The sequence below is a fragment of the Dufourea novaeangliae genome, unplaced genomic scaffold (assembly GCF_001272555.1).
Source record: "Dufourea novaeangliae isolate 0120121106 unplaced genomic scaffold, ASM127255v1 scaffold246, whole genome shotgun sequence".
In the NCBI taxonomy this organism is placed as follows: Eukaryota; Metazoa; Arthropoda; class Insecta; order Hymenoptera; family Halictidae; genus Dufourea; species Dufourea novaeangliae.
In genome coordinates, this window is record NW_015374139.1 from 926,651 (window position 1) to 954,102 (window position 27,452).

A 27,452-nucleotide genomic window follows, 5' to 3' on the forward strand; every position below is an offset into this window, starting at 1 on the left:
CTTTAAATACTATACACCATTAACTTTTGCCAGCTAGACGAAAAAAAAAACATCTAAACAAGTCGACAGAAAAATCTGTACGTGTTATTAAAATCCTTAAAAATAGATGAATATTATTATAATTATATTCAATCTTTATGGCTAAATTGAGCAACGGCAAATTACGCGTTTTTAAGAGAAAGTAAACTTACTTTAACTTAAGAACATGGTTCTGTAACGTGTTCATTATAAAATTGATTATAATAGATAAACGGTCAATTATTTGTTTAAGGCTTTTATTATTTAATGTTGTTATAAGTAAAAATGTGCTATAAGTAAAAAAATAATGATTTCTTTTTAAGAAAAATAAGAACAAGAGAGATACGCTTTAAGTTAATGTCGAAAAAAGATTACATCATGAAAAGAATTATTGTTCATTGATAAAATTTAATTTACTGCTATCTGATTTTTGTTGTAAATAGTATGTGTGTATACTTGGGAGCTGCCTAGAAGCGTTTCAATCAAATTCATTCGTGACAAAGAGAACGAACGGACACACGAGATTAAGTAAGATAGAGCGATGACAGAGTAATCACCAGTAATCACGTTGTACTGACGTAGCGTTTTGCAGTGCAACCATTCACTAGCAGGTAGCAGCTCCGAACTGTACGTTAAGTTGGTACTCCTTGAGCGTCTTGTAGTCTCTTGTATGGAAGAAATTTGAAACAATTTGAAATTTAACGTACGAAAATTTAGATGGTACGGGTGATACGTTAAAATCGAATTTGATTACTAATTTATACATTTAAAATGGCTGAATTTAAGACACCGACTACGAAAAGGTACAAGAGCAGAGTACAAGACAATCCAGAACTGCAAACACCTATAAAAATACCAGCTTCACCATTCTTAGAACAGATAGGTTATGGATGTGGTAAATAAATATACATACATATATAAATATTTCCATTTGTAAACATATCTTGTAAACATTTTTTTATCATTTAAATATGTTGTCAGGTGTTTCGGTGTTCTGTTTGGAACGATCTCCAAAAGTTGGTTTCAGTCGATCACCATGGGCGATAAAGAAAAGAAATCGCAGAGTTGAAGAAGGTAAAACGTACAATGAACGCATTCGATTTGAAGCAGAGTTACTTCGGAAGCTAAATCATCCAAACATTATCGGTTTTCGAGCATTCACAGAAGTTTCCCGTGGTGATGGTGTCGATCCATGTTTGGCGATGGAAAAATTAGATGCTTCTTTAGGTATAAAATATGTCTAATACATATATTTCAAATTTAAAAAAGAAAACTCAATAAATTATATGCATTTAGGTGATAAGATAGAGCAAAAGCTTGACGCAGCTGAGGATCCATTTCCAGCTAAAGACATTCTAAAAATAACATATGAAATAGTAAAAGGATTAGAATATTTACACCATACTGCTCATATTTTGCATGGTGATATGAAAAGTTATAATGTATTGGTTTCTGAGGACTACAATAGAGTTAAACTTTGTGACTTCGGGGTATCTGTACCACTCACAGAATCTCTAGAGTTGGATGCTTCAAAGGGAGATTTTATGTATATAGGAACAGAGTGTTGGAGTGCCCCTGAAATAATACATGGTTGGTTGTATATTGCATATGAATATTTAAATAATTATAATCTGTATGAAACATAAATTTTATTTTTCAGAGGATGGTCCAGTCACAAATAAGGCAGACATCTGGGCATGTGGTTTAGTCGTTTGGGAAATGATAGCTTTGTCAACACCTCATTTAGAAACTTTGGAAAATGATTACTCTTGTTTTGATGATTCAGTGACAGAAATACATATGGAAAATCATACAGAAGTTGCTGAACATATAAAAAATATGGATGACAGTGTTATTTTCCTTAATGAAATGATAAATTCTAAATATGGTAAGTAATTGCATAATAATATATGCATATATTTGAAGATGTTATAGAAGACTATGTACATTAATTAATAACCACAGGTACACGTCCAGAATTACCTGCCATTAATCTGGGTAAAGAATATGACAGAATACTTGAGCTATTTTTTGCTTGCACTACCATGGATTATAAAGTTAGACCTACTGCAATTGGTCTTGTTAAGTATTTTGAAAACTACATATACAAAGACAAAATGTGATAAAAAAGTTTTATAATTGTTATGAATCATACACATTGACAGTATTCAAACAAGTTAGTAGTAGATTATAAATATCTTTATTCTTATAATAATATTGCATTGTTTATATGTTATTTTTATATACTATTTATAAACAGATAATTATCAGTAAGAAAACAATAATTATTACACTGATAATGATAGCAAGCTTAATATTTCTCTGAAAAGAAATAGTTTATTTTTAACAATATAGTTATTTTCAAAATACGCATTCGTTTATTTGTAATATCAATACCTTTCTGTATCTACGACTCTTTTTCTCTGCTTTTTTGAGATTTGTACGACCACTGTCCACATTATCTATAGTTCTCCCAGCAAAATATTCAACACTATTTAATTGTTCTCCCTGTTAAATAAAAGCCAAACTTCAAACTTACGTACATTAAAACTTCATTCATTGCGCTTACCTGTTTTTCAATAAGGAATGCCATTTCAGTAAACATATCTCTAATTTCTGTAATAGATTTTTCTAATTTCAATATGTCATTATGCCTACTTTGTATATCTGACAATTGCTGTCTTGTAATCCTGCTATCCTCTAAAATCTACCAATAAATAAGATTTGTATTTATTTTTATTCTGTAAATAAATAACTACACTTACATTGTCAACAAACAAACTATTTTCTTGAGAGTCAAGTAGCTTATCCAATTCCTCGCTTGTTATGTGCCTCCTGACTAAACAATTGAACAAGACAATATGAATGTATTAAAATGAAAATAATTTGTAACTTTCGGAAACATACTTAGCATTTTTTGCTGCTGTAAAAGTAAACGACATTTGTCATGATATCTTGACATAGACATGTTGTATTCTTCCATGATTTCTGAGAAGAGTTTTAACATTGTTACATACTGCAACACCTTAATTCGTAAATGTGCGGGTCCATCTCTGGCGCTCGAAAGAGTTAAATCATCGATAGGAGCAATGTCTTTTCCCATATCTATACAGACACATACGAATATATTTTATTTTTACATGTAAATTCAACTTATTTGTTACATGTAATTTCAACATAATACGTATTATATAATTGAATATAGTACACAATTAAGTTCCCGTCTAAAAGTTGGACAATTCAATTTTCATGATTCCACGTGATCAGACAGATTGAGACAGATCAAGATAGATCAGACACTTCATAGAGAATGATCAAGATTTTGCCCGCGTAAAATACAGCCGACTTAACTCGTGTTTCACATATAATGTATTCTATATACTTGTGTATTTGTTTAAGAAATCGCAGTAATTAATCAGAATATTAATTGTTTGCAACATTGTGTAAGTAAATTGAATGATTCATGCATTCTTTATTTGCATACATGTAAAAGTACAACACTGCAAGAATGCACCACATGTTGCAAAGTTATATGTGCATACCGCGATGAATCTAATTGGTCAGTCGGTTTCCCGCTTTCGAATGGACGTCAGAGTCCTTTGTAGGACTTTTCGTATTTCGAGCGAGATGTTCCGCTGTAAACAATTGGCAAAGTTTTCTGTTCATGCACATCATAACGGGGTTATAAAATCATTATCGATACGTATTCAAAAAATGATAACCTGAGGCCATAAGTTTCCCTTTATCGAATGATAAGTTAAGGTTATGTTTACATTCGCAAGATATGTTTGAAGGAATGTGATAATAATTGTAGTTTCGTTTTAAAATGATTTAAACCGAGCACAGTTGTTACCATGGAGTCTTTGAAAGTATTTGACGATTTTAAATTCAGTGATCTCAGCGAAGACTGGATTCAATCCGTTTGGGATACAGAATTTATGATTTACAATGAACCACCTGATGAGTACCTCATGTTCTTAGAAAGTGAAGATATGAGACTGCTTTTACATGAGTCCTACATTGTTATAAAGACTTGGCTAACTGAAGATAAAGAGCGGTATGATTCTGAACAGTGTTCAGAGACCTCTTGGAATACGTTGATCATTATGGATATAAAGGTGCGTGCTTTATTAGCTGTATTGGGTTACATAATAAGAAACGGTCAAGGTAAAGAAGCTGATGAGGACTCCAGACAATCTTGTCTTCATGCAACTAATTTATATTTCATACTTCTGGCTATTCCTGGTAGTAGTGCTTTTAGTGTATTTCATCCGAACTTATATCAACGTGCTATTGAAACATTTAAAATATATTCTGAGCAATTACAGCCTGTCAGCAAGAAACGTAATAAAACAGTGAATCTTGACGATTTCCATATTACAGAAGAGTCAGTGAATGACAATAAGATTCTTTCCCCTAATGAAAAAGAAACTTTGATAAAAAATTTAAATATCATTGTATGTAGCCTAATTACAATGATAAGATCATTCTGGTTCAAGGATCATTTGCAATCATTAGATGTTACTGTTGATGGATTATTAGAACTTACAAGAGTAGAAACTGATTGCATGGAGTCTCATTGTTCTGGGAGGCAAAAAGGTACTTTAGAAGTATCATTAATAAAAAACTCTTATGCAGCTTTAGAAGAACTATGTGATAGCAAACATGGGTCTGTTAAAGTTACTATAACAGTCATAGCAAAGTATATATTACCTCGTCTGTTGTGTAGTCCCATAGACACACAAATAAAACTTATCACAAGTATACGTGAATGTACTATACATTTTTTGAAGGTTTTGTTACATAAACATGAAAAAGATGCTAAAGTTGCTATTATTACATTAATACAACATTTGATGTTGAATTGTCCAGATAGGCTTGAAGCACGTCAAAAGCAAGCTGGTGTATTAACAAAGCTTTTTGGAATATGTAATCAGAATATCATACTGGAAGCCTTTAGAAATGTAATACTATTGTCACATCACAACAAGATATCCTATAGGGTATTTGCTCAAGAAATAATTGGAAAAATATTGATTGAATCATTTTTAATGGATTGCAATATAATCGATAGCCTGAAAGTTAAAACCAAAAGAGTATTACTTGCTGTTGTACTAAGCAGATGCATGGATTGTTCAAGTATGGTGAGAGGAAAAGCTATGGCTATAATTGCAGAGTTCACAGAATTTAACAATGAGATGGATAAAGTAATATTTAAAACGATGTTCGAAGGATCTGAACTAGATAAAAAGTTTCTCACATCTGAAGATTTAAAAGAAGCTTTTTTCGAAAACACTGACCTGTTGCCAGGCTCAAATATTTTATTATCTATGCTGACGGAACGAATAGAGGACGAAAGAGCAATGATAAGAAGAAGCGCATTGCAAATTTTTAAAAACTTGGTCCTAATGTTTCCAACAATGATGAATGAAGTGATACCAGTAATTAGTCGCCGGTGTAGAGATCCAACTCTAACTGTACGTCGATACGCCGTACAGGTTTTGTCGCAGCTTCTACAAGAGTTCCCAGATAATTCTCAACTTTTGGATGAATGGGTACAAACTGTTATGCCACAAATATTCGATATTGAAATTAAAGTACAAGAAAAGGTGCTGGATTATTTAGGCGAGTTATTACTAAATAAGATAATAGTTTTTTCTAAGAGCACTAACGACGCAGCTAGTAATTTACCTTGGAAAATTTTAAATACATTAACTAACTTGAAAATGCGACGGCATTTATCAAAAGCTTGTAATTTATGGGTAAAGAATGGTACTATTACTAATGCCATAGTAAAGATTATACAGTCTCACATCGGGACAAGCAATAACATAGGAGCTTGGATTTTCCTAACAGCATTGGCTGAAAATACCCAGCTTCCAAATATGAGCAAATACATCTCAAATTATAAGGAAATTTTTGCAGAAAACAATTTCCATACTAGTTTAGTTCTGCAAGTTTTAAAGTATTCTTGGAAGGCCTTGGATAATGAAGTCTTAGAATGCCTTCATGTTTACTTGTATAAATGTTTACAAGAATTTAAAATCAATTTTGGTTTGATCAGTACTTGCATGGACATTATACACAATATAGTACATCTTTTAAACCCCGATGAAAGTAGCATTTTACTGGAGTCCCATGCACTGGATTTAATAAAACTGTCTGAGGCAGAAATCACAAAAATTTTTAAGAATGAGAACCAAGCTATAGAAGCATCACCCAACTATTTAAAAGCTATGTTTACTTTAGGATACGCTACGCTTTTATGTAGTTGTAAAATTTCACCGTTGACATTACGAATTCTGCAAGGAATACTATTAGAATGGGAAGCACTACCAGAATCGATAAAAGAAATACAGGAGCTACACGCGTCAGCAGTGGTCATTCTTGGTCAACAAGCGATGAGGGATCGCGAGATTGCGAAAGAAGTAGTTCCAATACTTGGTAAATTAATGAGACAGGAAACAAATTTAAGTTCAGTTTTTCAAATTGCTGTAAAAATTAATACGGCAAAAGCTTTAGCTGATATTTGTATCAGATTCACTGCATTGGTTGAACCTTACTTATCAGATATGTGTGTTAGTATGAAAGACTCAAGTCCACAAGTCAGAGAGTCTATCATGGTAATATTTATTCAGCTGCTTCTTGAGGACTACATAAAAATCAAGGGACCGTTTTTCTTTCACATACTGACCATGTTGTCCGACTCGGACAATATGATACGCGAATTGACAATCTTTCTCATAGAAGAAAGACTTCTGGCAAAGAACAAAACTTTAATATCACAACAGTTTTTACAAAGTATATACCATTATAATAATTATCAGTCTCGGCACAGAATCTATGATCAAAGAATGCGTGAAAAAGAAAGAAATGCGTTGACACTTCCTGGAAAAAGAAATGAAGATAAGCGAAGAACTATATACGACTTCATGCTGGATCATTTAGATCCTCCAGGAAAGATTAAGTTACTTGTAAAAATCACTAGTCAAATACTCGGTGGAACCTGCGTTGATTCAATCGATGTTAAGAAAGAGGAAGGAGCATATGTTTTAAAGGATGCATTGTATGTTATTAGTAATGAACGTTTGAGACCATCATCTCTTAACAAACAAGGTGATGATGATCAACAGGAGTCTGAGGAATCTGTGGCTCAACCCATCACACCTGTTGCTAGTGCAATAACTATTATTACTGAAGGCATGAAAAAGCATGGCTTAGAAGTTCTGTTGCCTGTATTAGTAAAGCTGAAGAAAAAATTATCAGTTTTAAAGTCTCCATTGGAGAACGATGTCAAGAGACTTTTGGTTAAAACTTATTTTGAATATAACAAAGATCAATTATCTAACATATTAAGTGAATACCCAAACTTAGAGAAGGAAGTGGAGCAATTCAAGAAGTATATATATAATTATCTAATAATATGTACATTATTAATCGCTTACTAATTATACTTTATTCCAGACAAATGGGAGAAATTAATTGCGATGACGAGAATTCCAGTGAAGAAGGAAACCGTTCACCATCCGAAACAAATATCCGGACTAGAACTACTATTATGTCGGATATAAGAACTTCTGACATATATCCTACAGTTCTGCTGGAACGTGTTTCGATTGCTCAACTATCAAATTCGACGAGTACATCACCCAGTCTCAATCCTTTGCTTTCAGCAACTAATACTGAAGATTGGCACCCTATAACATCAACGCCGATTTTGCGACCGTTTTCACCTTCGGTGCCTGGTCCTAGTACGAGTACACCAAAAACATCCAGATGCTTTGAGTTTGAATTTAATGATTCGATTGATCATGTTTCAAAGGCTAGGAAACTGGATATGCAACGTAGAATGATAGAAAGGAATATTTCTCAAATTCCGTCTGACAGTGAGTCTGATTAGGATAGATAAAACAAATTACTTGTATTTCTCTACTTTTATTTATGCTGAAATTTATAGGTAACCAAAAGATTACCTACCTCTTAATTTTCGTTGTATACGAAACGACGTTTGCGAGATAACATACGTACGTCCTTCCAGTTCTTTTTGTATATCTGAAATATGCGAACAATTAGCTAGCAAATAGGCACAACGTTTAGTATGTTTTTCTCACCTTTATTCGTGTACGAAAGTATGTTATTATGCAGATCCTTTACAATAGCTGTGTTGTCGCTAATAAGCTGAATTAAACCGCGAACTTCTTCGACCTGAATAAATATGATTTATATGTCTACTGCCAATGTAAGAGTCTGTGATATTTTAACGGTGACTTAATTATACGCGTGTATCTATATGAATACATACTTCGTCCAATACTTTCTTCAGTTTCTTATTCTGGGATATTTGGATGTGTACATCTTGTATAAATCCTCTACCAAATGCGGTGCTGTTAGTTTGAAACTGAAAGAAAGTGAAAAAGGAATGTTACGTAGTACATTCGTTTCGTCACTGAAAAATAAAACATTTGGAACTGTGTTCGGAACCCAAAAAGTTGAGTTAGTTTTCAGAAGAAAATTCGTTATATTTCTTTTTTTTTTTTTGTAGTAAATTTCATCGCTTGTATTATTAACTCGCTAGGCTCCAGGCAAGGTACAATTCTATATCAATCTTCTTTATAAAAATGTTTTTATAAAAATTGCCGTTTATTTCTTAAATGATATTTTTTCTTTTAAATTCGTCCGTTATGTTTCATAAAGTTTAAGCCTTTTAATCCGTGCATGTGTATAGTAATAATTAAAACAAACATTGCGAAATGCAAAGTTGAGTGAGTGCCTTTAAACTGGTGAATGGTGTGTCTCGACGAGTTACGTTCAATGATGTGTAAAATATGTAATTTTATTTATGTTAATGTTGCAGTGTAAGTGGTAACTGTCACTCTAGAGTTTCCGGAACGATGGTATACTAACGGCGCGTAAATCTGGCATTCGATCACGGACCATGATCGCTATTCCTTGGGAATCAGCGTGTCACTGATAATTCTCTGAATCCGGCACACGAAGTATGTGTTCTGTGTTATCTATCTTATCGGTGCAGAAGTGATAATTGATAAAATTCATCGCGACGTTGACATTGTAAACTTCTAATTGGATACCGTTCAATCGTAGAACAGTAGTATCGTTTGACACACTTCTCAGCTAAACTGCATTACTTTAACTAGACGATGCTTTGCATCTGAAATGGAAATAGGAAATAGGCACTTAGCAGCTGGGATACAAGGACGAGTTTAACATGAATTCTACACCTTTGACTTGTTCTCTCGGCCTTTCTTTCCGTTACCGACGCTAATACTTTTTTTTATTTTCTTATTTATACGACGAGTTCTATTTTCATAGATGATTTTCAAACGTTCCGACATGTTGATACGAGTGTTTCTTTTTTGTGAGAACATTAGTATGCACGGTGCATGAATGTGCAAATTAGTTCAGAATATGGATATTACTTTTCCGCGAGAGAATATAAAGTTAACAATCTGTGAAGAATATTGAAGTTTTAGTTTGAATTTAAAGGTTTTTAGAAATTTTAAAATTGTTTTTGCGTTTGTATGTAAAGAAAAGTAATAATTATTTAATATCGCAATGCTGTTTGTAAAACATGTTCAGATGTAACATTTTTTTTTTATTATAAGTTTGTACCAAGACGTGCAGCCGAAACTTAAAGTTCAACCAATATTTGACCAAATTTTTTTTGACAAAGATTTTCTGTGATATCACACAAAGGAAAAAGTGTTCGATATTTATGTATAATATACATATAATTATACGTTACCACGTATTTCATGCTGTGCATAATTAGAGTATATTTACTGAAATGTAAAACATCCCCAACTAGTAAGTTAATACATGTCTTCTAGAAGAGGTCATTAATATTTTGGGAAAACAATAAATGTATTTATTACATTGTAAATTGACACCAAACAATCAGCTGTAAAATATCTCATTAATTCGTACGTTCAACTGAAACGTTTAACTATCTTAGACTATAGTTTAAAAACTAAATATTCACGTTGACGTTTCTTTACGTTCCATGTGTGCGTTAACAATAATATATTATATAAATCAACAGGAAGAAATAGATATCAAACTAGAAAATTCGTCAATTTTGTATATTCCAAGGCAAATCAGTCAGTCTTATACAATTCTCAATTAGAACGAAAACGATAAAATTTTCAATGGTACCGGATATATTATATCCGACTATGTTGAAGACTTTTATGTAATTGCAGTTCCATTTCTAACAAAATATATGTATATGTATAGTACTACTGTAAAAACAATTCCGATGCGTAACAACGGTACATCGAACGAGTTAATGTTTCCAAAGTTGATGTTAGAATATATACAACAAGAGAATGCGTTTATAATATATTTTACACTATAGGATGGTACTTTGTATATTTTTGATTGTATATACATTAGATAAGTAACTGATAGGTATGACCGTTAGCTGGTATGATATGAATATTATAACAGAAGTAGTATGATAGGTTATTGTGTGACGTCATTATTAAGTCAGTGTAAATATTTTAAATCATAAATAACGTTGAAGAAACGACGTTTACGTCGTTGATCAGACCGATGAATGAGATCACTATGGTCCTACGATATCAGCTACGCGTTAAGACAACAATGGAGTGCCCTACCAACAATTCTGTACAGCGTATTAGAAAAATCAACATCCCGGTATACTTTAATCTTGTAATGCTACGGAATACAATAAGATTGCACGTGTTCATTCTATTTATAAAGTATCGAATATAGTACACATTCAACATGTAACATGTGTATGTATAATAATATATTACATTTTCTTTAGAAATACTGATTCTCTCACTCTCTCACTGGTCTATATGTATATTTTCCTCTGTTACTCCTATGCATTAAATATCTATAATATTGCTAAGACGTTCCCGTTCGTGCTCTAATTTTATCCTTCAGATAATTAGCGACCTGTGTCTGCGAGTGCCTAATAGCCAACTGAAGAGGTGTGACACCCTCCTGGTTAACAAGCAGAGGATCCGCTCCTGCTCCTACGAGTTGCCTTGCTACAGTCATTTGTCCTGTTAAAGCTGCCGCGTGTAGCGCGCTTTCACCGTTCTAAAACATACATTAGGCTGTTGCATCAGTGAAACTGTTGACGATTTTACGGATGGAAAAGAAGCAACTCACTGGTACGCCTAAATATAAGCGATCATTTTGATCCTATCCTCAAAACTTACAGGAAGAATACCGAGCGACGGACGGTATTTGAGTAGTTCCCCAACGACCGCGGTGTGCCCTTTGTGAGCCGCCTTGAAAAGTGGGGTTGCTCCATCCTATAAACGAAGCTGCAGTTAACATATACACACCGGCGGAACGGCGGCTCGCTGCGATACTCGAATCGCGACCGTTCTCCATCCGATCAGCTCTCGATAACGGAATCAAGATTCCTGCCTGTCCCCTGATCGCTCCGAAGACTTACGTGTCTAGTGGCATCGACCTTCGCACCAGCTTTCAAAAGCCTTCTCACTACGTGATCGTGTCCCATTTGCGCTCCTATCCATAAAGGCGTGGCACCGTCCGTACGCGCCGCGTCCGTCTTCGCTCCGTGCTCCAGAAGGACTTCCAGGATCCGCACGTGACCGTTTTGGGCCGCGATAAAGAGGGCGGTTGCACCGTCCTGACGGATCAAAAATAAACGAATCTGAGAACCGAAGATACGCTGTGCTGGGTCACTACGTGCAACACTCGGGGTGAATCGAAATGAGAGATATTTAAATAATGTTTTTTCAATTCCAAGAAAGATTGATTTCTCGACGAACCAATACGCACGATCGCGTCGATGGAAAATCCGAGGGAAAAATTACCGTGACCGCGACGTGACTTTTACCCACGGCCAGATGAACAGGTTGATCACCGTTATAGAATTTCTGCGGTTCTGTAATGGATAGGTATTATGTCTCCTGGCTTGACACGGTTCGGGGAACACCTGGACTCCGTGGAACGCGTACACCCAACGAACAATGTTACCGATTCTCTGCCCGGTCGAACGGAAATACGTCCAATAAAGGAAGGGTTTACCGGGGACACGGACTGACAAATGGTTGACGCTTTCAGGCAAGAATGGTCAGTGAAAGTGCTGCATGTTCCTGGCGAACCGGGTCCAGTTTATATTGCTCTGGATGGGTTATTCCTTTCGGGGATACTCGACACACGCATTAGTACACTTTCTCTCCTTTACTATTGAATAGCTGCCTCTTCGAACTTCAAAAGCTCTCTTTTGTCCGTTCAAGTATAGGGATTTTCGGTGAGATTCCTCAACTGGTATACGATACCGAACCTTCTTATCTATCGATAAGGTTTCACCGGGGATCATTGGCCTTAAAGTATCGAGAGAATTTCTGAACGATGACCAGAAGAGAATTCACGTCAACTAAACTATAAACTTTATCTTAGATATATACCAGGCGATAAGAGTCTTTGAATGTGATATTGAAGAACACGTTTAAGCGTTTTTTTTTAATCGACACACCGTGTCGCTCTCGCTGTCATTGACGGATATTACCGCCACGGTAGAAATTGGCCCGCGGCACAGTTGCGATAACGCGGAACAAATTCGAAAGGTGTAACGTGCAATAAAATGTGAAATTCATTGCCTATCCTCTGCTCGAGAGGCCCGCGCGCATGCACGCGGAACACGGCGGGAATGTGACATTTAAATGCCGATTGTGCGCCGCGAATTATTCGGGAGTCGATGGCGTGGCTGACATTTAAAGCAACGGCATTTTTTTCTGACTATTTAAAATCTTGGACGAAATTCTTCTCGCGTGAATAGTTCTTCGGGATTTTTCGGAAATTCCTTCTATTATCGAACACACGTATAAAACGAATTTATTCGATCGAGAACGCTTCTCACTATTTTCAAGCTCTACCCTATTGCGTAAGTGTTAGACGATCAACTTTCTACGCCCTCTCTCCTGATTCGTCCGAGCCCTCTCTCAGAATTGGATCACACACGTGGTCTCCAACTAATAATTCTAGTAGATCCAATTGCCTGTCACCTAGTAAACGGACAATTAATACCAAGAACAGAGCGAATAAATAAAAAATTTGCGAGTAGGTGTACCTTCATATGAGCGTTAGGATTCGCGCCTCTCTCGATCAGTCCTTCGACCACGTCCAGATGACCGCACTGGCACGCGACAAAAAGCGGGGTACCGCCGTCCTGGAATCGTGGGCAGAAAAACAAATTATGTAGTAATTTCTATTTCATGATTTCCTATATTTACAATTTTTCGGTTTCACTCGGACAACTTACGATACTGCACGAGTCCACCGTGGCGCCGTGTTCCAGCAAAAGACCGGCGATGTCCATAAAGCCACCCTGGGCGGCAAAGAACAGCGCCGTGGTGCCGGTCTGCAAGACACAACGGGTAATAAAAGCGCTGAAGCTTTTTACCGAAACGCATAAAAATCCAACGGAAGGGCATAATATTCGAGACGGTTTTATTGCTCGCTTGTGATGGAAGTAAGACGTGCGAATTTATTGTATAGAGTATAGAGTATAGATTATAGATAACACGTTTTGTGCAACGAATAAAAGATAACAAAACGTGTCGCTTATTGTTTCTAGATAAAACCTGAGAATCGTCATATTAACAAAATAACGTAATATCAGGTGTACTAGTAAATAATTTTTCGTGATTAGACGAGGATGCAGTGTTAACCCCTTCAAGTTAAAAGCCTTAGGTACAGTGTGTCGTAGATCCATATTTTTCTTATAAATTTGAATTTGTTCATATTCTGAATGTTTTTAGTAGGTCTAGTGAATTCAGAATTGAATAACAAAACCTTTTTAAAAATTAAAAACAATCTTTGTTAAACAAAATAGCATCTAAACAGTCTACTGAGTTAAAATGCGTAAACAAATATTTTGTTTACTCTTAAAAGAAAATTCAGGTCTGAAGCCATTGTCACGCTAAAAAATATGACGCAGGATGTTGGAGAACACCTCTCCACGGAGGTAGCACATGTTGATTTGGCAACAAATAATCGATTACTGAATTGTTACACTCGATACTATACATTTTACTAAACATATATGTATGTATTCTGCCATAGGTGAGCACGCGTCGTACGATGGCGCAGCAATTAATTTTCATCGTTTAGCGGAGAGGATGCTGATGCAGCAACGGGCGGGCGGTGTATGTGCATCGTTGATTTATAATGAACTCGTTACTTCCTGCTGTAATCCGCTTTCCAAGCGCGCACGGTATTTTAATGCGATAGGGAACAACAGTCTCGCGTGCCCGAAGGCCGCTAGTTTATTTGGAACTCTTAGGAACGCGCGACCGGTGAAGTTTGGTAGCTGGTTTTCCAAGGCTCGTTACCGATGAACCGAATATTTGTTATTTCACCGTGTAAGGGATACATAACACACGACGGTGTTTCGTGCAACGACGATCGACCTCCGTCACGAAACAAAAGGGGACTCGGGATAGAAATCCGCTTCCGAAATTCGATACCGCAGCGTTCCGGCCGGTTATACGGACCAAAAAGTGCAATTTAACCGGTCGAAAGTCCGTTCCCCCCCGGAAAACGAGGCCAAACCGTCGCGCGGCACAGGTGGGATCGGTGTGTCACGAACTCGCCCACGATTTTCGAACAGATATACCAGGTGAATTCGCATTTAGATGAATCGCGCGCGCCAAGGGGATTTCGCAAACACAAGGATCCACGTGAGTTGTGTGTTGCACGCCTGGTGGTTGCATATTACGGCAGACGTCGCGCCTTTGAAACGCGCCGGGAACACGCGAACCTCGGTGCAACCTAACCGTGATCCGCTTCGACGACCTTGAAAATACAGAACACACGTTGCCGCAGCGTAGATACAAGCTGTCTCATAACATGTGGTCGGTTACATCAAGGATCAATTGGCTATTAACACGTTGAATGCCACAGTTTTACTTTTGGGACAGTATCACGATACGATACTCTGGTTCGGTTCTTTGGTATTAACAATAATATAAGTATTGGGTCGTCCAAAAAGTTGTAATTAATGGCGTCGGTCATCCGGGACCACCATGGCAGTCAACGTGTTAAAAAGAGTTGGCGTACAGACACTGATCTATGTACACGTGAACTGGTTCCAAATTTTGCGGAATCTCTGGGTCCGGGTCAGTGAACCCCCCTACATCGTTCGCGTGCTCAGTTGAAAGTCTAAAAGAGGACACACATCGTATTATTTTTCCCGGGATTGATTTTGTCGAAGCAGATACCATACAGGATGTGTTAATTTTCACAAAAGAGGTAAATCGAAAAGTGATACCCCAATATGTATTCCAATAGTTCTCGCTACAAGTTTCTTCGGTATTATTGAATGCCAGTGTCAGTTCTGAAATAATGTCCATATATTATGAAAACAGTCTGTAGATACAATACGTGGCAAAATGTATTCAATCCAGGTCGGGTGATTTTTAGAAACTCTAGAGAAACACTATGGCTAACCGACCGTCGTGAATCTGTTCGTAATTAGACCCTCGTCGCGACTTCAGCGGATCTTTGAACGCATCGTCATCGTGAATTTTCTTCTAATTGATCAATTGTCTGCAGTGTCTCCTCTCTGTTCAGAGTCACTGTGTTTAATTTCGAAAGACTTTGTAATCGAACGTTTTATAATGCATCGGATAGTGACGGAAACAGGCCGCAAAAAGATTTCTAAAAATAAATCGGGAGAATAATACCGTGGAATTTCAGAGGCTTCAAGGACCAATGCTCCTACCGTATTGCACTAATTTTTCGACGTGAGATAGAAACTCTATAGTCTATTCGAATAATCGCACTGTAACCACTTGCCGGCAGAAATAGAAATAGCGATTTGCCGTTAATTGCAATTGTTCCATGCAGATTTTTGATCTCGATAATTTTTCATCGTTTGACTTTCTCTCTCTCTCTCTCTCTCTCTCTCTCTCTCTCTCTCTCTCTCTCTCTCAAGCCCGATAATCGAGACTGTGCTTAAGAATTCATTAAGATAACTCTGCGAAAGAGCCGCCCCACTTGCGTTCCGCCAACCACAGCCATCAAAAGCCAGTCGTCTAATAAAAATAATTCTCGAACTCGTGCCGCGACGATTGTGTAATGGGTCGACGGGTTTAGCGGTCCCGACGTACATACGTATGTTTGCGTAATTCGCGTTCTTGTCGGGCGTCATCGCGTCGATTCGATCTTGGAAACCGGAAAGAAACCTCTTTTTTTTTTCTCCTTCACGGTAAGCATTGATAGGTTTCAACTGGTTTGTGTATACCGGTGGTTGGAAATATAAAAAGAAAGAGGACTAGGCGTGATCGAATCTTTTGGAATTTCGCCTGTGAGACGTTCCTTCTGTTTCGTTCTGAGACAAACAATCGTTACGATACTATTTGCCTTGTATTTAATGGTAGTTTAAATATTATCCGAAAAACATTCAGCAACTTACAGAGAGTTAAAAGGACAGAACTCGTAGATCGCTCATTTCGGATGGGACCCCGATGACTCAATTAACGAATTTCCCGACTCTTAATGGAAGTTTCGACCGGATGTCGCCAGAAAAATTGTCTGCTCGCCACACCGTGTTATATACACGGATTTGCATACAATACCCGCGATTCTCGATGGCACGGAACGCACCAAGAAAAGACGCGGGCTCAGCGATAAATCGACGACAGAGCCACTTAAAAAGGGCCACTCGACGGCTTCCTGGTGCTTGATACCGCTCCCAAAGCGTTTTTTTTTCTGCGTCTCCTTTGTAACCGGATAAAGGGAGTCTTGTCGTTTCGATTTTCGAAAAAGTCACGGGCCCGTTCACCCCCATCGTACGAACGAACCACGATTTCCAAGGCATCGTTATCGTTCCACGCGATATAAGGCGATAGTGATCGTCACGACAAATATAGAATGTTATCAACACGTTCTTTGTGTGTACACGGCTGCGAAACGTCATTTACTCGTTGGTTATGAATATTTATGAAAACTGGATGTACCGAGATAATCGACAAATCTGAGTTATAGCATACAATGGATACTTCTTTGTGCTCGATTTCAAGTAAATTCTTCGGAGAACATATTTGAACAGCAAAGGTAGAGAATGTTGCTAGTTACTTAAAGGTTGAGAAATAATATCCAAGGATGCAGGGGCAGAAGTATTTTAAGAAATATTGAAAAGGCTGGAGATTCGTGAAATTCCAGAAGGGATCGATTAAATCCCCACCGATATCTGATGGTCGTGTGAAAAAAAAGCGTTTCCGGTGAGTGGGTAACGGGGTTGCGAGGACGCCGCCGGGCGCGCGTGCTAAGCGAAAGATCCATTCATTCTCGGAGTATTCATTCATGGATCGAATATACCTACGTGTATGTATACACGCGCGTGGTCAGGACTTACCAGCCTTCTGGCATTAGGATCCGCCCCTTGTTGTAGCAATTCGGTGACTGCCTCAATGTGCCCTCCGGCCGCGGCCAGAATTAAAGGTGTCGTCCCATCCTGGAAAAATGAAGAAGAAGAAGAAGAAGTCAATAACCTGACTGGTGGATACACATCGAATCGCCGATTTCAGTTAGAGAACTTGGGCGTAACAAATGGGAGATACAAAAAATAGGGGAGCACTCTAATAAATTGTAGTACCCGTTCAGGATCTAGGCACCCTACTGCGAAACTTAACACAAAGTCAGACTCTCTGATCTATAAAAAAATTCCTATTTCGAATACCACTTAACTAATATAACTTCTACCCTTTTAAAGTCTATTTTAAGCTCATTTTTTTGGTTGTGTCAAGAAATGCTTCGATTACCACCCTTGAGAAATTTCTATATACATATTAAACTCTGTTATACAGATTCGTTTTCGTACAGCTTTGGATCTAGTTCCTCCGCCAAATCTCGATCCCAGCGAAACAGAACCGCTGCATGCTCGCGCTCGATATGGTCTTCGTAATGAGAACTCGGCATTGCTTTCTAATTGATTTAAACGGGCCGAGTTTCGCATCGGGCATCGTTAAGCATAGCAATTAGCTGTCGTAAATCTGTCTTGCAATTCGCTCGATCTTCCCCCTCTCCTAGCAATTATGCGCACATTGTTGTCATTTTCCCTTTTACATTTCGTCGAATCACGTCATCGCTGCCTTCGCGGATCTCCGTAATAACGGGCCATTTGTTGTCGGTAACTCCTTCTCAATTGATGCGATTACCCCCCGGCGAACCCAGCGGAGGACATACCAACGGGCGGCCGTTTAATGCCGTCACTAATTCGTGTCATCGTTTCCAAGTTACCGAAGACGCACGGGGAGTGTCTTTAACGTCTAAAAATAACCGGGCGTATTGGCTCGATCGAAATCCGAATTACACCTTCGAATTACTGTCCACGCTCGGGGTAATGTGGAGCAGCAATGCGTATCCACACGGTGATCTAATGAACCACTTTCGCGACAAGCAGCAATGTTACACGAGCTGCTACCACGAACCACGTTCTTTTTGCAGCGTCCCGCGACCGTTTGCATAATGAGTCTCGACTGACCCGGGGAGATCGGCGCCTCGTAAATCATTCCCTCCGGGGTCTACGGACTCCCGTAGGGATACGTGGGTGAAGAAAGAGTTTCTTTTCCGGTGTTGATGATTCAAAGATCCACGGATTCGCCTGCGCACTCAGGTATGTATTTATGTATATTGTGTGTGCACATTATAGTAACAAACAGACACCAGATTAGACGCCATAATATTAGTTTCCGACTCTGGTATACCGGATGTAATTCTCGATTAATGGGTAGGTGTAGATGTAAGGAAAGTACCAAAACTCCTGTGAGATAACGGAATACCTATAAATTACAAGTGGATTATCTAAGGGAAGGTAAAGAGTACATCTAATGAAGTGTTTAGGAAGACAAGGCGTTGAAGATTTCCAAGTATATTCTATCATTCAAAGACTAGATTTCACCTTATCCTTGCAGTCGACGTGGACCCGTCCGGAATCCAAAAGGATCTGGAGACGTTTTGCGTCGCCGCGTGCCGCCGCCAAATGCAATTCCACGTCCCATGGTGATTCTTTCTGAAAAGAAATTGTATAATATGAATGGAATGTTCGAGTCGCGGGACGTTACAAGAGACTTAGAGATTGTCCAGTTGTATACGATTCTCCTCATTAAGACCTCGTGGGCTAGCTTTCATAAGATTATATTCATGAAAGAAGTACATATACAGAACGGTAAATCGGCACACGTCCGTTCTTCTATTCCTGGTTCTATACACTTTTACCAAGTTTACGGGCATCCGTCAGCGGGATATCGATTAAGCAATCATCATCAAGGAAGGTGGATGAACCGTGTATCGCGTCCGAGACTATAACTGAAATTGTTCTCGTGAAACTCGGGATTGCGCCCTAGTTTCACAATTTCACCGGTTTACACGCATGGTTTTTTTCAAATATCTTTAGACCACGGACCACCTTTGGAATGTAGAGACTGGCTTAGTTGTCGACGTAACACTAATTGAAACTGGGCGCGGGCAGGGTAATTGTGGTACACACATGTGAAATCGTGATTAGAATGTAAACCGATAATCGTAAGAAACTGTAATCGACGTATTATTCGCGTGAAATCCGAACATTAAAAGTCTGAATCCATTTGCAAAACCTTGAATTTGATATATGTGTATATATAGGAAAGAAAACTGCAAATAGTGTTTTTGTTTTTAAAGACAAAGTAAATATGTTTTTTGTTCGCTGTATGTACATATAAATCGCACGTCGGTCGTCGGAGTGCAATGTCCCGCTTTTTGTTTCAGCGACGCATGTTTGTAGGTCATCGTGCTTTGTGTACGATCGATGCACTGAACAAAAAAAAGACAGTCTCGTGCGTCTCGATTGATTATTTGTATTGTACGATCACGGCCATCTGTGGTTGCCTGTTAATCCCTAGGAGTATATAGAAAATATTTCCTGGTGCAGGACACTTCATTTACCTTCCTTCTCCGCATTACCTTAACCCCCCATTTTTTTTTGCTTTCTTTGCTACGCCCATCACATTTCAGAAATAAGGATACGGAACTGGTAAATAGATTGCGGATTTCATGCAGTTACAGTACACATAATTGTCTAAACCACAGTGTAACGCAGCATTGGCTTTATTTGGAGATCAACAGAATGCAAATAACGTGGAGAACATTTGACTGACATAAAGGTATGTTAAATTCAAACTTTATCTTTCCCGCCTGTTTTTGAAAGATTCCATTCTAATGGAAAGTTTGCAAATCCCAATATATTAACATCGATCCGTAAGACGATGTAGCGAGTATCGTGAGATCAAGAGTACAAGGATCTTGAAAATTGATTACCTCGAATGACATCAGTCCTCTGTAAAGTTATCCTGATCTCACCTAGTTCTGCATTTTTTGTGCGAAACGCCACGTAACCGATACAATTAACACAGTTTCCCATTGATTATTCGATGTATACACAAATACGAAGTCTGATATTTCTTTCAAATTATACTCCCACGAAATTGTGCAGACTAAATATCAAAAATGGTAAGGTCGAATCTAGAATTCGCTTTCGTATCAAAATTAAAAAAAGAACCTCCATTCAATTGTTATTAGGATTTAAGTCGTGAAAGGACAGTTACCGCACTGAATATCAGTACAATTAAACTCTTATCTTACGGGTGCATTAAAACGGTCAGCTCTATTTTCAATTATACGTATGTATTTACACGCACGGTATGAAAATTTAATGTAAAACACGGTCACGTTGAAAATCGTTCACGATCGCGTATAGTCGCATTTTAATCAAAGGAAAGAAGTTACCTTCATAGACATGTTCGATGGGCACGTGCAACGTGGTCTCACAGGATTAGAGTTCCCTTCTTACGACAGAGAATAGAAGACTTAATATTAATCTTGCAATTGCATCGTGGTGTGTCAAGCATGCTTACGCTTGCACGCCATGTGTCACTTCCGATCGTAACATGTTTTTCCCGAAAGATCCGACATTGAACGACACTTCACTATCTCACAGGCAGTTTGAAACGCGCGTTAACACTAACACGTTCCCTCGTGTTTACGAAACGCGAAAGCACCGAACAAGAACACCATGATTCCACCGGATGACTTCGAGTCACCGAATGCCCGAAGAAACTGTGCGACCGTGGTATAGACAGGAACCGTTTTCCCCGATAACCGTTTGGGGGTGCCACCTTCCGTTTACCTGTGACGCGCCGCTGGCGCGCCATCTTCGTACCTATGAGATCCGTCACATTGATTCTTTGCATACGAAAAAAATTAACCGTTATGTAATTAGAAATCCAACAATTAATAATGATTCACACATGACATCGATTCAAGGAGATTCAAAGAATAGTCTAATAGCATTGGAACAAGGTGCAATCGTAATTTACGCATGTTTTGTACTTTGCTTTATACCACATTCCTCGATAGACTGACTTTTGAAAATTAGTCACCAAGATTGAACAAGATCACCCCTACATGAAGAAGACTTAGAACGCCATCTACCACAATATGCCGAAGCTACTAGCCGATTAATAATCGGCTTTTTTGCTAGATGGCTAAATTGTTTAAAGGATCGTGTAGAGAATTTCATTTTCACGCCATCTGCGAACTTACTTTCGGAATAATTCGGTTGAATTCGGTAATCGAACCATGAATGGGACTGCCGATCGACGGAAAAGTATCATGTTTGACATATGGCACAATTTATTTTACATCATTCCAATCAAGCGTAAAACATGGAATGTATGATTTTTTTAAATACTAATCCGTGCAATTATTTCTGAGGTAATTACACGACTCTTAATAGAAACTGTTAAATGGTAACCGGAATCGATTTTAACCTAACTTATGGTATCACAGATTCTAACCGAATAGGTAACATGATTTGTAAAGACTTTCAAATAAATTTTTATTGCTTTCTGCATTTCCTTTCGTTTTTAATTTTTTTTTTACATATTAACACTACTACGAAACATGCTTCGTGGGACAGACCACAACGTTTCTAAACGAACATAACAATAAATTTTATGTGCTTTCCAACGATCACTAACTTGATCAGACTCAAACTGATACGAAATTTAATATTTCCCTTTTTAGATATAATACGTATGTGAATTGCAAAAAATGAAGCTTGTATCAAGAATTGTTGACAAAGATGGAGAAGGGTGAGTGAATTAGTAGTAAAAGACTGTTTTTATCACGGAATATGGATATTAAAAATGAAAAAAATTAATAGGAGCGTGTCCCTTGTCCCAGAAAACACAGAAGACATGTGGCATGCATATAATCTCATTAGTGAAGGGGACCTTGTTAGTTGTTCCACAATTAGGTATGATTCTTGCTTATTATGATGCAACCAACATTGAAAAATCCAATAAAATATATTATTCTTTGTTCCTTGTAGAAAAGTGCAAACAGAATCTTCAACAGGTAGTTCTAATAACTTCAGAGTCAGAACTACTCTTACAATATCTGTTGAAGGCATTGATTTTGATACACAGGCCTGTGTCTTAAGACTGAAGGGTAGAAATGTAGAAGAGAATAAATATGTTAAGGTAATATGTCTCTAATCGTAAAAATCTGTAAACAAAAACATGTTCAGTATACAGATGTGATTCTTTATAGATGGGCGCTTATCACACATTGGATGTAGAGCAAAATCGAAAATTCAAAATCACTAAAGCTAAATGGGATTCCATTTCTTTAGAAAGGGTTGATACTGCATGTGATCCCACACAGGTGAAATTGTACTGCTAGGAATAATAGTAAAACACTGTTTCATGTACATTTAATTACGAAAATTAAATGATTCATTTTAGAATGCAGATGTTGCAGCTGTGGTAATGCAAGAAGGCATAGCTCATATTTGCTTGATAACTTCTAATATGACAATAGTACGTGCTAAAATAGACCAAGTTATACCTAGAAAAAGGAAAGGAAATGTTTCACAGCATGAAAAGGTTTCATTGCCTTACTTTTAAATACATTTTTTTCATACTTATATGCAACATGAGTGTAACGGAAAATTTTTAGGGTTTAGCTCGATTTTACGAAAATATCATGCAAGGCATTTTGAGACACATAAATTTTGATATTGTGAAATGCATTATTCTTGCTAGCCCTGGGTTTGTAAAGGACCAATATATGGATTACATGCTAGAAAAAGCTATAAAATCGGACAATAAATTAATACTAGAAAACAAGGGTAAATTCTTGCTTGTTCATTCTAGTTCAGGTTTCAAACACTCATTAAAAGGTGAATTATGTGAAATGATTTTAAACAAACTAGCAGAATGTACTGATGTAATAATACTTTATATTCTTGAAATTTGGTTTAATAGAAGTCCTAGCTGAACCAGCAGTAGTCTCCCGAATTTCGGATACAAAGGCATCAGGTGAAGTGAAAGTTTTGGAAACATTTTATACTATACTACAGACTGATCCTTCTAGAGCGTTTTATGGAAAGAAGCACGTAACCAAAGCTGCTGAAGGTCAAGCTGTTGAAACATTACTAATTTCAGACAAATTATTTAGGTAAACGAATAACATTTCTTCTTGATTAAGTTGAATTAATTTACTTGCTTTTATAATCTATTTAGATGTCAAGATGTAGCTCTGAGGAAAGAATATGTCGAATTAGTTGAAAGTGTGAGAGACTCCAGTGGGGATGTGAAAATATTTTCGAGTTTACACGTGTCAGGCGAACGTAAGTTATATTTAATTAATAATTAACAATTTAAGGTTGTATGTTTTTTCTTATATATGTGTAATGTTCTTAATTTTATTGTATTTAGAACTAGAACTTATAACTGGGATAGCAGCAATACTACGTTTTCCTATGCCAGAGTTAGAAGACGAAAGTGATGGCGAAAATGATTCGGAAGATGACGAATAAAAAATAAATACGATATGTTAATGTGCAACTTTGTATATATTTGTGCTGTGCGCAATCAAAATAAATTAATAAAATTGCCAGTGAACTATTTTAGTAATCATGTATATTACCACCTGTCTGTGCCAAGAGTTGAATCGGAATTGCTTCTACTCCATTCTACTCTGCTACAACTAATTTGGCCACTTGGCGTTATGAGGTGGCGCTGCTTTACGTTTCTAAGTCTTTCAATCTTGTTTTCCTTTAGTTTCCTTGGAAGAGTGTGGAAGAGCACGTGGAATAGTTTTACAACGTTCCTTTTTTGTGTTCATGTAATTTTTTAATATTCAATTGTATTAAAATCACAACCCAAAATGGTTGTAATCGGGAAGAAAAAGGTATTCAATAAATGTGATATTTCTTCTGTTACTTGATGATTATATCAAAGTAGTTGAGGTTGTGTTTACATTGAGTCAATGTGAAGAAATATTGTTAAACTGAATTTTGAAATTTGTAGTATCAATCTGGAGAAGGAGCGCAGTTTATGTCGAGGAAGGCTGCTTTGAAGAAATTGCAGCTCTCCTTGACTGACTTTCGTAGACTATGTATTTTGAAAGGAATATACCCAAGGGAACCACGTAATCGTAAGAGAGCTCAGAAGGGTGAGCCTGGTATCAAGACGCTATATCATAAGAAGGATATTCAATTTTTAATGCATGAGCCACTAATATGGAAATTGAGAGAACATAAGGTACTTTAAGTCAATCTAATACCATCATAGTTGCAATCAAAGATCATAATTTTCAGACATGAAAAGATATTTAAAGAATCATCCCACTTTAAAATTGGATCATCTTGTCAAAGAACGTTACCCAACATTTATCGATGCACTCAGAGATTTAGATGATTGTTTGACATTGTGTTTCTTGTTCAGCACATTTCCATCTCTTAGACATATACCAAGGGATCAGTCGTTATTGTGCAGAAGACTAACAGTAGAATTTTTACATGCTGTAATTGCTGCTAAGGCTCTACGTAAAATATTTGTGTCTATTAAGGGATACTATTACCAAGCTGAAATTAAGGGCCAAACAATTACATGGATTATACCACATCATTTCTGCTTTGAGCCTCAAGCAAAGAATGAGGTGGACTTCAAAATTATGTCTATATTTGTGGAATTCTATATTATAATGTTAGGCTTTGTTAATTATAGACTTTATCACACACTTAATATGTATTATCCACCTAAACTCACTACTAGTGGTAAGATACTTTTTCTTACAGTTTAAGACGTATAATACAGTTTATGTTCCTATAATGTTAATTTTTTATTTGCAGAACATAACGAAAAGACACTTATGGATGAAGAGACCTATGTATCGGAAAGAATAAGTGCATTAAATGTATCATTAACAACTTTGGATCCTTCTATACAGAATGTAGAAGATGAAGATTTACAGATGGATCAGTTTACAAGTGTAAGTATGAATTAAATCACAATCACTGTTTAGATATTTCATTTTCTTTTTATTTCAGGATGGCGATGCCACGAAATTGGAAGAAGCAAAAATGGAAGGAGAAAAAGTTAAAAAGTTGAAAACATTATTTAAGGGTCTGAAAGTTTTTTTGAATAGAGAAGTACCAAGAGAACCATTGGTCTTTGTGTTACGTTGTTTCGGAGCCGAAGTGTCTTGGGATAAATTGCTCTTTGTTGGAGCAACATTTGACGAAAGCGACGAAACTATAACTCATCATATAGTAGACCGACCTAGCATGACCAAACAGTATATTTCTAGGTAATTTTTAATTTCTTTATTTTGCTATTTAGTTGATTATCAGTTGTTTAGTAATTACTAACATTTTCACAGATATTACGTACAACCTCAGTGGGTGTTTGATTCAGTTAATGCCCGAGAGCTGTTACCCGTGGAAAAGTATTTAATGGGTTGTGTGCTTCCGCCCCATCTTTCGCCTTTCTCAGACAGCCGGCATGATCAGGCGTACATTCCGCCGGAGGAACGAGCTCTTATGAATCATGATTTTAAATTAAACGATGGTATATATTTTGTCTTAACATAATCAGAAGCAATGTATAGTGAATAGTAGAGATTACCATTGATTTTATTAAACAGAAGGAAGCGAATCTGAAGAAGAAGAAGAAGAAGAAGAAAACGAAGATGAAGAGAAGGAAGAAAATGAGTCTGCGGAGGAACAGCAAGGCACAGATGAAATTGAATTGAAGAAGGTAGAAAAAAACAACGAAGAAGAACTGTCAAAAGTACAAAACGAGAAGGAACAGAGTCGATTGCAAAAGGTATGTTTATTACCAATACATTTTTTCAACAATTTCTAATACCGTTTCGTTACTCAAATAATTTGTTAATTACAGAAAAAAGGAATGAAGGTAAAAACCGGCGAATTAACGAAAGAAGATCCATGGGAAAAGGGTCGACGAGAGAAACAAGAGTATCGATTACGAGAGCGCATGATCAAGAAGAAACACCGAAGCTTGTACAGAAGTATGATGAAGGGTCGTGAGGAGAGGTCCAAGCAAATATGGTTGCTTCGGAAGAAGAGGCGTCTCCACGATGAAGCCGAGAAACAGAAACGCAAGGAAGAACGCAAAAAAAAACAAATTGAATCTGCCTAATTAACATTTAATATATTTTGTTGTATATACGCATCATTCTAACTAGACACGTTATAAATAATAATTCATGGTTATCCCTTTTATGTCGATTGGGTTCAAAACGGATGTAAATTCAACAAAAAAGAAATGAAAAATTTTCATATAATAACAAAGTATCTATCTGAATGATATCTTCGTTGTCTGTCATCCTATCCTTCAAACACGATTCACAAATTTTCAGGTCAAAGGACAAAAAGAAAAGGAAACGGTCGAAGGTATAGTATAGGTACAGATCATGGAAGGTTTGATAGCGGATCGTGACGACGACTTTCACGATGGTCGTAAGGTACAGTTACGCGTAATGGCAGAGATGCCTTTGATCCAGTCCTCCCACTTACTGCAGGCCTACGCGTACGTCGATCCTGGTCCCTACTTTTCCACCGAAGGACTTTGAAGGCCAGCCTACCCACACGCGGTTAGCCTACGCTGATCCATTCTCCCACGAAAATCATTCTTCGCGGTGGTCTCTTTGGTGCTCGCTAGCCGCGTCGCGAAAAAAGAAGAAAGAAGTCCCCTCGAGTTCAGATCGATCCTCCGGCACGACCACCCCGAAGGTCGTTCGTCGATCTCGAACGAGATCTGATCGTGGACGTGCTCTTTACCACGAGCGCGTCCCACGGTTGTCCGATCGCTGATGCGTCTTCGATTAGCCTACCTCGACTTTCGTTAGACGAATCAACGTCGAAGGACAAACCGATTTGACGCCGGATAAAAATTACTGTCGATGCATCCGGTCGCTTTGCGGTACTGTTCACCGTGTTACCTTGAACGCCGAACATCGGAATCGGACACGAGCGTGAGTGTGTTCACCTACTCTCTGTCATTCCGTCATTTTGCGACCCCGTTTACAAAAGCGAACGTTCAGGTGAAACT

At 37.4% G+C, this 27,452-nt stretch overlaps 6 protein-coding genes across 6 annotated transcripts; 4 read left to right on the plus strand and 2 right to left on the minus strand.

Moving 5' to 3' along the window:
- Positions 1–679: 679 nt before the first annotated feature.
- On the plus strand, positions 680–2,141 carry LOC107191302 (lymphokine-activated killer T-cell-originated protein kinase). The gene is made up of 5 exons (XM_015580299.1): positions 680–913; positions 1,000–1,245; positions 1,315–1,608; positions 1,679–1,906; positions 1,984–2,141. The coding sequence occupies exons 1-5, from the start codon at positions 790–792 to the stop codon at positions 2,139–2,141; spliced, it is 1,050 nt and encodes a 349-aa protein (XP_015435785.1). The 5' UTR covers positions 680–789.
- Positions 2,142–2,268: 127 nt separating this feature from the next.
- LOC107191303 (syntaxin-1B-like) lies at positions 2,269–3,121 on the minus strand. The gene is made up of 5 exons (XM_015580300.1): positions 2,926–3,121; positions 2,784–2,857; positions 2,588–2,725; positions 2,416–2,526; positions 2,269–2,340 (listed from the first exon to the last, which is right to left on the minus strand). The coding sequence occupies exons 1-5, from the start codon at positions 3,119–3,121 to the stop codon at positions 2,269–2,271; spliced, it is 591 nt and encodes a 196-aa protein (XP_015435786.1).
- Positions 3,122–3,872: 751 nt separating this feature from the next.
- Positions 3,873–7,918, plus strand: LOC107191304 (condensin-2 complex subunit D3-like). Its single transcript, XM_015580301.1, has 2 exons — positions 3,873–7,417; positions 7,483–7,918. The coding sequence occupies exons 1-2, from the start codon at positions 3,873–3,875 to the stop codon at positions 7,916–7,918; spliced, it is 3,981 nt and encodes a 1,326-aa protein (XP_015435787.1).
- Positions 7,919–10,464: 2,546 nt separating this feature from the next.
- LOC107191328 (ankyrin repeat domain-containing protein 29) lies at positions 10,465–21,116 on the minus strand. The gene is made up of 8 exons (XM_015580336.1): positions 20,815–21,116; positions 18,953–19,063; positions 17,408–17,506; positions 13,310–13,408; positions 13,118–13,216; positions 11,474–11,671; positions 11,232–11,327; positions 10,465–11,109 (listed from the first exon to the last, which is right to left on the minus strand). Exons 1-8 carry the CDS (start codon positions 20,824–20,826, stop codon positions 10,912–10,914), a joined length of 912 nt encoding a protein of 303 aa, XP_015435822.1. The 5' UTR covers positions 20,827–21,116; the 3' UTR covers positions 10,465–10,911.
- A 591-nt stretch (positions 21,117–21,707) lies between these two features.
- Positions 21,708–23,911, plus strand: LOC107191374 (protein pelota). The gene is made up of 10 exons (XM_015580403.1): positions 21,708–21,801; positions 22,114–22,181; positions 22,253–22,345; positions 22,421–22,571; positions 22,642–22,755; positions 22,836–22,976; positions 23,050–23,272; positions 23,358–23,550; positions 23,616–23,722; positions 23,811–23,911. The coding sequence occupies exons 2-10, from the start codon at positions 22,141–22,143 to the stop codon at positions 23,909–23,911; spliced, it is 1,164 nt and encodes a 387-aa protein (XP_015435889.1). The 5' UTR covers positions 21,708–21,801; positions 22,114–22,140.
- A 267-nt stretch (positions 23,912–24,178) lies between these two features.
- Positions 24,179–26,525, plus strand: LOC107191358 (pescadillo homolog; the record flags this gene model as incomplete). The annotated part of the gene is given in 8 exon segments (XM_015580383.1): positions 24,179–24,285; positions 24,405–24,685; positions 24,687–25,153; positions 25,229–25,368; positions 25,427–25,686; positions 25,759–25,946; positions 26,023–26,204; positions 26,280–26,525. Coding segments are annotated over 8 exon segments (1,788 nt in total), but the record flags the coding sequence as incomplete, so codon positions are not given.
- Positions 26,526–27,452: the final 927 nt, after the last annotated feature.